This window comes from Tenebrio molitor, chromosome 2 (assembly GCF_963966145.1).
Source record: "Tenebrio molitor chromosome 2, icTenMoli1.1, whole genome shotgun sequence".
NCBI classification, from domain to species: domain Eukaryota; kingdom Metazoa; phylum Arthropoda; class Insecta; order Coleoptera; family Tenebrionidae; genus Tenebrio; species Tenebrio molitor.
Window position 1 is genome coordinate 1559520 of NC_091047.1, and position 10403 is coordinate 1569922.

The 10403-nt window shown below is 38.7% G+C and overlaps 1 protein-coding gene across 1 annotated transcript in view; it reads right to left on the reverse strand.

The window, feature by feature from the left end:
- Sox15 (Sox box protein 15) overlaps nucleotides 1–5414 on the reverse strand; it is a 46509-nt gene extending 41095 nt beyond the window's left edge. Inside the window, exon 1 of the mRNA XM_069037601.1 lies at nucleotides 4908–5414. Coding sequence (XP_068893702.1) covers nucleotides 4908–4948 — 41 coding nt within the window. The 5' untranslated portion in view covers nucleotides 4949–5414. The remainder of the gene's footprint in view (nucleotides 1–4907) is intronic.
- Between the last annotated feature and the right edge of the window lie 4989 nt (nucleotides 5415–10403).

The following is a 10403-nucleotide window of genomic DNA, read 5'->3' on the forward strand; positions in this document are numbered from 1 at the left end:
GATAAGTGCTATTATGTCGCTTTAGCTTTTCAAGTGTGTTTTTGGGAACGATTTCCAAGGAAAAACGAGACAGAACCAGTGATGAAGATAAAATAAATTGTTTACAAAACTTGGTAACGGCAAGTGTGCTTACTCTCATATTTTAATTTTGGGAAAGTTTCATATTAATTTAAAGGGATTTGTGTTCCTCTCAAGTAATGTGTCATTTCCTCTCTTGTTGTACAAAAACTATTAATGATCAGGAACATTAACGTCACGACAGTTAGAAAGTGTGAAACTTTTCACTTTGTTTCAAATAGCATTTTCATAATTTTCTTTTTTGTAAAAAGCTTTTCAAATTGTCAGAGCTGGTCGAGAAATGATGATAATAATAGATGAAATTTAATTGATTTTAAAATGATTCAAAATCAGGCGACTCTAAATAAAATTACTGCTGAGCACATTTGTTCCACTGTGAATATATTTTTGTGCAAATGAGAGTCTCTCACTAGTGAGGCAAACTGTGGCAATTGATGCCCAATTTTTTTTAGAACAATAAAACAGAACAAAGGTAGCTGTTCGGTAGTCCACAAAGGACTCTAAAAAACGCTTTAAAAAATTTTTTTTAGCCATAAGTAGGATATGTCATAAGCATCGGGTAGAGATAAATTCGATCGTTTTCCTGGAAAAGGTATTTTTTTATTTGTCCTGTTAACATAAATGACGTCAGAAAAAAGTGAAAATTGCACTTTATTGCAATTGCATTTTATTTATCATTAATTTGTAAGAGTTTGAACAAGTGAAAACAAGCGACAATTTGTGCCGCGCAAATAAATGAAAAAGGGCCATCTACCAGGTGCGTTAGTGAATACCAACCTTAAGACGCACCATTTGAGCCCGATTACAGTGTATTTATTTTTTCCTCGCCCTGCATTGACGTATCAACATGTCAAACATGACAACACGTTATTTAGCGAATATTAATTTTTTCTTTTTACTAATCGAATTCGAAAGGAGCGGCGCATTTTTGAACAGTGCAAGTGAGTCGAATTAAAACGGGCGCCTCTAACGCGTACCAAACAAATGAATCGAACTATGTATGTATTTGAAACTATAAAATATCGGTTAATATCCGAACGCCCAGTACTCTATCACCTAAGATGTGTACGTATATATTTTAACGATTTAGTCCGGTCATGACGTACCGGAATTCCATTATTTTTTATGGTTTCACAGTTCTTGTCGTAACCGTGTCGCTACCAGTAGCTCTGGTATCACACAACAGTTAGGTTTTTATCGTCGTTCCGAGATAAGACATTCGATTCGAAGTCATTTTCCATCGAAGCGTTTTGCGTGATTAGATGATTTGGGATCGTAAAGGTGCGTTTTCGGCGGCGTCGGCGCGACACGCTCCCGTCAATAATTCATCGCGCGGCGCGCAAAAACAAATCGCGCACAAATCCCCCTTTCATGCGAAACTCGTTTGTCATACATCAACGTTTTTCGCTCAACAACCGAAGACATAAGCACACTCTTAGTGCGTCTTTTTCATCCGTCAATTGGGAGACGCAACGCGGATGAAATGCCGCAAATAATTGCGAAAAACCGCCGCCGCTCCCCGCGTCCATCACCGTCCATTAACATAGTTGCCGGTTGATTTAAACGTGATATCGTGTAGCAAATGTCTTAATTATTGACCAATGCGACGGCGCGAATCTAAACGGTCTGCTAAAGCCTTTTCAGGAGATCCCAGTTAGCCGGGTCCGGACAAAAACCGGAGCAGTCTTGGGATGGTGCACGTGAGACGACTGCCGAGGATGCATTTTAATGTGAATTATTTCCGATGAAAAACCGTCTCCTTATCGGCTGCCAGTTTTTGCGGCGGACGCGTCTCACTGTTGCGGAATTTTCAGAGGTTTTCGGGTTTCGGATGGGCCGTGGTCGTTTTTGTTTTTCTGTTGGGCCGCGGACCGACACCGGACCGACCGGACCCCGGATTGCTCGCATACCCGGCCAGGACCGGATCGAGCAATTAGCGCAATTAATTGTCCGGTCTTGATATTAATCGGGGAAGGAAAAGCACACTTTTTCTGGTCGTCGACGAGTCGGAAAATTTGCTTCGACAGCGGGAACAAAGAGTTGCAAAGGTTTGTTTGGTTTGCTCCGAAGACGTCACACGGCAATCGCTTCATGTGACTTTCAAAATCACCACGATTAGCGTTGTTTTCGCAACGATTAGAAAATACAAACACGAATATGAAAAATTAAACGACGAAAATCTACCGAGAATTCTATTTTTAATGTTTTACGAGAGAGCAAATATTGTTTCATGAATGGAAGAAAAATAACAAAGAGGTGCAGGACCGTTGGACGCCACCACCAGGAATCGTAAATGGAGGTTCGGAATGACAACGCGATTTTCCAAATTTATTTCATCCGACAAGGATTGTATTTTTGGGCTAATATAGTGCGTCGGCTTTAAAAATGGGAGTCGACCGTAAAACCTGCCTACACTGACCAAAATCGTCAAACCAGTGACAATCAAAATTTTCTAATCGTCCACGTCAATTCATTTTTTGGATATTTTTAATGCACCGGAAAGTTCAGACTTGAATAAATTTGTAAATCGAATCGTTAAGATAATATTTTGATGAATTCATCTAGAATGAGCCAGTTTTTTGTCAGTTTTGTCAAAAAGTACCTAAAAGACGAGCTGACAACGTTTTGTTAAGAAATCTGACAAAATAACGACCGTTCAAAAATTTGTGGCCAAGTGGTATATTATATGGTGCTTGCTTTTGTTTCTGTTAACGTGTCTCAAACGTCATTTTTTCAGCGAACAGTCAGTGGTGTAAAATTATTTTAACTTAAACTAATGATTTAATTCACGATAAAATGGTTACTAAGGTTAAAGCATATCAACCAAAAAGATGACCTAGGTTTGTAAAAGGAGCTTTCTTGACCACATTTTTTTTTGAACGGTCGTTACATATTTTAACCTGTTGAAAATACGATCAACACCACTCAAAAGATTACGACTATTTGATTTATTGTAAATATCGACACAAATTGATTACAGAGACGAAGATAACTTATTTTTGGTTAGAGCTTTAATTAAACCTCAAACAGATGTTCCTTTACAAAAATGTTTGTAAAAATTTTTCGGAACAAGCTTGAGACTCGGCCATCACAATTGCCGGATCTTAACCCAACAGAAAAACTTTGGATGGATTTGATAGGAAAGTTCGTCAATTGTCAAAAATTACTTGTGAAAGTACCTACATTGACGGAGAGTATCTTTTACTTAAACAAATGAAAACGATGCTGAGACATTGTAACACTGGTACAAAAAAGAAATTTGCCGAAACTGAAGTTTTTTAAAATAAATCAAATGTTTTGTCGTTAACTTAAATTGGGTATTTTTTATTGACTGTAATTTTTTCGTCATTATTTTTAATTGGAATAAATAGAGGAGTGCACGATAAGTACTGAATTGCCAACAGATTTTGATTGAAAATGTTTTGTGAAGAATGAAAAAAATGAAAATAATATTTAACGGGTTCAAATTAATCTAAATTAATACACCCAGATCTACAAGGAACGAGCTTTATTTGAATGCCATTTCCAAATTTATAGTTTTGACTATGGCAAACTTGTGGCCTAATTTAAAAAGCAACAAATAATTGGATTTTATTTTTTTGTGCCTCCTTACAAACATTTCGGGCATTAAATTACCTACTTGAAGAAGAACAATTGCTGGTACTCGTGTGGTACTTAGTAGACACTCTTTTTGGTAAATTTTGGATTGCAATGTGCGTACTTTTTTCAGTTTTTACATCAACTACATTTTGTACAATCAAAAATACAAGAAAGTAAAAATTACAACTTTGATACGAAATGCTTGGAAATTTTTCCAACGTTGCGAGTAAAAAAAAGCAATTTGGATAATCGAGGAAAATCATTGAGAAAGCACAATCTCTTCCCAATTGTTTGACAAATTTATGAATGAACGATTTTTTATTCTAGTAAGCTTTAGATTTTGAATGGTTCTCAATGGGATTTTTGAAAATATTTAAAAAAAAGAGACGTTATCTTAAAACATTTACCTATTATTTATTCTTGTAAGCAAGAATTTGGTAGCTCACTGTTTTCTTCTTTCCGGAGTTTTATTTTTATTCGGATTGCATCGTCGATTTTAAAAAGGGTTATTTCAAAAACGCTGTGTATGATAATTTGGGAAGAGCACACAAAAGAGAGGAAGAGGAAGCAATAAAACTTTTCCTAAGAGTACCGCATTCAGCAAAGTTTCGTGTAGAAAATTTGACCGACTTTGATAGTACCAAATTCAGTATTTTCCACTTTGCAACAGAAATTTTACGACGCTCGCGAAGAAAGAGAGGAAGTGAGTGGTTGCGACTTAAATCATCGAAGAATTTGTTGTTTTTGACGTGTGTCTGAGTTTATTGCGTTCGTCGGAGGTGATGGCGACCTGTCAAAAAATCAGTCATTGCGGTACGGTCTTTTATTTGTGCATTTACATACAATAAGCGTCGGCCAAGTTGGAAAAGTGGATCATTTTTTCTGGTGAGATCGCGAAGCACGAAAATCGGCAGTACCAGTGGAAAGACGATGGGTACGACTGTTGTTCCCCGCGGCGAATAAAAATAGTTTGTATATAATAATGGACTAAACAAAGCTAGGTCAAGGCAGTATAGTACGAAACAATTGAATTGTGAACGAAATAATCTGAAACAATGGTACCACCGCCATAGAATTTCCATGATCGGCAACGTGGATCCAGTGCCGATGATCGATTTTAATTGTTGTCGCGGATTCGGTCGCGGTTAGGCCGTATTGGGCTGTGCAAGAATTCCTCGGATCGCGGCACCTGACCAAAATAAATATAAATAAATTGAACGGGTACTTACGGGTACGTAAAGGTACTACTACAATCTTCGTCTGAGGCCATGCTAGTTTTTTAATCTGGGATCACGTAACGAAATCACCTGTCTTTGGAACTCTTTATCACCACTCGATTCGATATAGGTATCAGTTTCGATTGCTACATTCTACAATTTGCTCTCCGCGACGTCTCGTACGCTTTGATTAAGAAATCTCTGTTTGTTCGCCTATTTAACGAGCAAACAAAATCCTCCTGTTTACGTTGAAGACACTTAACCCGCAGTGTCACCGCGATTGGGCACTGATCGATCACTGGGGCGGCGATCGTCGCTCGGACGCCGCGTGCACGCCGTCGGCGCCGTCCACGGCCATCCCTTTCGCCAGATTCGACACCAACGGAGCGTTCGTGGAAGACGTCAACCTGACCGGATTCACATCTATGCACACTTTGCGCTGCCGACGGTCGCTGCCGGAGAGAGAAAACGCGCGTGTATACTCTTACTCGCGTTCCGTCTTACTGAGCGGTGGGCCGTCTACCCGCCATACCTGGTAGGTAGGTAGGGTAAAGGTAAGGTTTACCTGTGTGCAGCGCGCGTGTTTCGCGGCTCGCGTGGCCGTTGCTTGTACTACACGGACGGTCGTTCTCTTTCGGTGTCGTTTTCAGTTTCAGGTTTCAGCCTCCACTAAAAATATACCACGGACGTTTTATAGCACCCGTTGGAACAATAACTAATGCATAGGTTACATTTTTATTGGTTTGCGCTAGCATTTACTATTACCGATCACGTTTACCGACCGGACACGGCATTCCGATTGATGATGGTACCATTCGGGGATGACGGTCGGTGCCGCCTCGCCGAACCACCAGCTTCTCCGACCTGACGGCTCCTCCGAAAGCTCAAAATTGCACAAAAGGATTTCCACTGTACTAGAGCGGTACTACTGCATCGGGTCAGGGGAAAATGTGTCAAGTTGCAAAAACCTTCTTTGGTCAACGAGAGGAGAATAGCGACAGAATTTGGTGTGAGTACCGTCACGGCTAATTTGAAGGATGTGATCTGATTCTTCGAGAAAGAGCTCTTGGGCGAAAACCCATACGATATATTCTCAGAATCTTCCATCGCTGAGGAAGCAAAATCAAGTTCGTTGCAGGTGTTTAATGGAAATGAGAAAAAATGAGTGTACAGGTATGATCAAATAAAGCAGAACATTCGATCATAAAGGATCCAATAGAAAACAACCTAGAAAAGTACCAAGAATGTTTTTAAATGCAACATTGATGCAACTATAGAATGCATACGTATTTGGATGTATTGCTGGGGACAAATAAAATAAAAATAGGTAATAAAATGTCAACGAAGACGTTGAAGGAATGTAATAAAAATTAAGTTATTATCTGGCTCGAAGGACCAGATTCAAAATGACTGGAGTTTATATCATTTTAATCTGACTAGTTAGTTAGTTCTTTTAGGCAAATGTTCCGAATGAACGTTACGAAGTAGATCAAAATAACCTTCAAATGACCAAATAAAAAGCAGTAATTTCAAAAATAATCCGTCTTTGTAAAAGAAACAAGGCGAGAGAGCGACTGCAGAAAATGTTAATTTTAGACAAGAGATTTGGAAGATTGGAAGGATCAAAAGATTGGTTGACTATGCCACTTTATTCGTAGAAGAAAAGAAAAGAGTAGAGAACAAGGTGAAAATAGCACTTTCAAATAGAAATTATGATAGAATATGAAGAAATATATGAAAGCAACAGTAAAATTAATCATAAAAAATGAAAATATGAAGTAGAATTATTTTTCACGAAAAGAAAAAATGCTAGACAGAAAATATGAACTCGTGTGTACAGGATGAGAAGAAATTGCATGTAGAACTTATTGAGGAAAGTAAAGAAAATGAAGGAGAGGAAAGAAAAACATAGAAGAGGTTGTTTTGAAAGAATTTGGAGAAATAAATCGAAAAGAAGAGAATTGGTGTGATCAAACATTTAACCAAAGATTCACAATCTGATCACTATTTGTAAAGATTGGAGAAATTAGTCAAAAAATGCAATTTTGTACAGGATGAGAAGAAAAATCTCTTAAAAACGAGGAAAAAATCATAAAAGCTAGTTTCACATAAATTTGAATAGAATATGAACAAATAAAGTAGGAATGATTTTACAAAGAGATGGGAGGTAAATTTCTGTTCCAAAACTGAACGAAGAAAATAAATAAAATAAGAAGGGAACAAAAAATCATGGAAAAGGCACTTCAGACAAAATATTTTGAAAAATATAAATGAAATCCTGGGCTAGGAAGGCGTCGGAAACCGTCAATTGTTGTGCTTTTTTAAAGCGTAGATTAATTGGAGCATATTGACAGCTAACCTAAAATTTAGAGCCAAAAAACTTCCTCTTTTTTCTTTCTTTGCAATGTTTTACATTAAAAATCGAATAACGTAACAATTCTTATTCTCAAAGTAAATATCTAAGGCCACCCTTTGCTGAAAACAAACATGTCCCGATTAAACATAAATAAATGTCATTCGTGTCAAACGGCGGGAAATTCAAACTTTACACTGTTCTAAACGGTTTAATTTTTGCAACGCGTACTCAACCCAGGATTTCATTTGAACGCTCGATATAAAGGACCAAGACAAGGAGAAGATTTTTGAGAGATTTTGAAGAAATAGATCAAAGTAACAATTGAAATAATAGAACTGAAGAGTACCTAAATTAGAGGTCCACAAAAGAAAAGCAAAAGAGAAAAAGTGTTTTTCTGACAATCTCGAGAGAATATAGAGAAATAAATTAAAACAACTGTTGGCGTGAGCAAACAAAAATCAAGGGTTTAAAATATGACCACGTTTACAAAAATGCAAGAGTAACAAAACACATTGGTTTGAAAGAAGAAGAAGAAAATCTACATCAAAACTGACCGAATTAAATACACAGAAGAAAAAAGAGAAGCTGAAATGGTGCAAAAGCAAGACACATTCGGAAACAACTTTTGAAAAAATATGAGAAAACCAGAATGAGAGAAATCTATTCTAAAACTAGCCGAAGAAAGTATCTGAACAAAATAAAGGTGAGAACAGACGAAAGATAAAAGAGAAACTTTCAGGCAAGAATTCCAGATACGATTTCTAAGAATTTATAAAAATATGCAACAAGAAAAAACTGTATTGAAAAGTGTCACCTTGTAATAAGGATAAGAAAAAATAGTGAAATTGAAATCGAAATCCTCCATATTTTACACGATAAAAGATTAGATTTGAAAACTCCGTAACTTATGATTAAGTCAAATGATTTAAAATGTACACAACAAACAGTAATTATGGAAATAATTTTTGATATTTAAATGTAATACCCACGTCCCGATAATATAGCGAAGATATGGAAAATATAATAATACAAGAAATCATTGTTAAAATGATCATAAAGTATCAACGATCAAAACAATAAATGAGAAGTAGAATAGGTCTTTATTAATGAAAGCTGTTATTATCTGTGTTGCAACCATCATCACTCCACGCAACGTTTCAAGATTTGTACCTTCAAGAATGTACCAACCAACGATTTCTAAATTTTGCTCAACTAAAATTGCAACTTTGCACCGCCGATTAAAACTCAAACAGTCCAAATTGAAAATTGCAGAATCTTGTCGTCGTGGACTCGTTTTATCGCTAGGTAAATTTCTGCTTCGAACAAATTTGAATCACACCTGAGTTTACAACAACTGACTCACACGCTCAATTGTCGAACAACAATCTAAAGTATAAACAAATTAAGTTAAGTTTCAACCATCGTCGACCAGTTTTTGCAGAGCTTATCTCGAATCTGGGCAGAATGTTGAGAAATTCGAGTGATTCGAGCGGAAAAATCGCACTTTTTGCCAGTCCACTTGGAGGCCATCAAGATGCTCATCAAGAAACAGTAACTAGGAAAAATGCGGTAGAGGGAGCGTGTCCGTTCGATTTTCTCTCGAACGTGTGGCGGATTTCAGGTGGTACCGTCGATGGTAATTAGTCCGGTGAGCGGTGACCCGAGACGTCTAGATGGTAAAAAGAAGGCAGTATCGCGGGGGATTATCGGCTCATCTACGAACGGCACCCATCTACCGGAACCGGAAACGGCCCAACACAAGCGTTAACTCGCCGTACCTTCCGACCCATCCTCGCTGGCCAACTTATCCATACCCATGGAGACGTTCACCACCGGCATCCAGGATGGCGAAGGAGACGAGTTCAAAATCTCCTTGAACATAATGTTAATTGTAAAATTTCCGCACTTGCCATGGGAGAATTTCGAGTGTGGGAGCCTTTGTTCCACGACGAACGCAAGGTTACCGCGTCTGGTAACAGTTACAAACTCTAGGAAGGAACTTCGTTTTAATTCGCAATTAACAAAAGTTCACACATATTTAATATATAACTGCGTTTATGGTTTTTTCGCCATTATAGTACACGAATTAAGTCCAGATGGCAGATAAGCCGGAACTGGAGCACGCAATTAGCCGCTCATTTTTCACAACGGACCCATTCCAGGTCTTCCAGAAGACTTGGAAGTGAAAATTTTCCAAAAGGTTGATGGAGTGGTGACGCAAGTTGCGAACCAGTTGCGACCGGTCCAAACTGGAAAGAAGGGAAAACGGCGGTCGAGTAGAAACTTGATATTCAAAGTTGTTTTGAAAACACGATGATTGGGGGAAAGTCTTGTGACTTGGTACCGTGTAAAGTACGCTCTAGATGTCACACTAAGCGCGCGTTCATGGATTTTTGGTTCTTACGGTGTGTGACAATCGCGAAGAAGAGCGAAGAAACGGAAAACGTCCACCAAAATGGCATTCCAAACGATTTTCCCTGCCAGCGCCATTAGCATAATCCCGCCGGTTGAATATGCATGACGACACAGTAGGAGAGCCGATTTTGAGACCATTTGACCGGAAATGACGGCAAAAGGTCGCCGGAAGTCAGGTTAAATGTCAATTGTATGCCGGTGTCATCACACTCGCCGCACAACACAACAAAAATAGCTGAGGCAAAGTCGAAAGCGAAAAGCTCGCACCCTCCGCTCATTAGCCGAATAAAAAGTGACAAAATGCACACGCATGTTTTCACTTTTGCCGGAGGTAGCCGTGCGCGGCAAATTCGTCTTCGAGTTAAATTTGGCGAGACGAGTGTCTCGCGAAGTCCTCGCGCCCCAATAACTGGAAAGATGTGTCTCCTAATCGGCAAGGCTGTGAAAGTTTAGCGGTGTTTGCACGAGAAAATCGAGGCGATCGAATCGGGGCGGAATGGTGGCGTGGTGGTCCCTTTTCCGCTCGTCTTGCGCAATCACAGTCGTCGTGAAGGTTTGATGAAATTACAATTTGCCTTCATTTCACGCCTGACAGAGTCCAGCAAAGCAGAAAAAAAATCCACTTCCTCCCGCATCTGAAATGAATTTATGGTTTGATTCCTCCACACACACACACACGAATTTCTGTCTCAACCACCCATAAAGCCACCACTACAATTATATGCAACAAGTGTCGG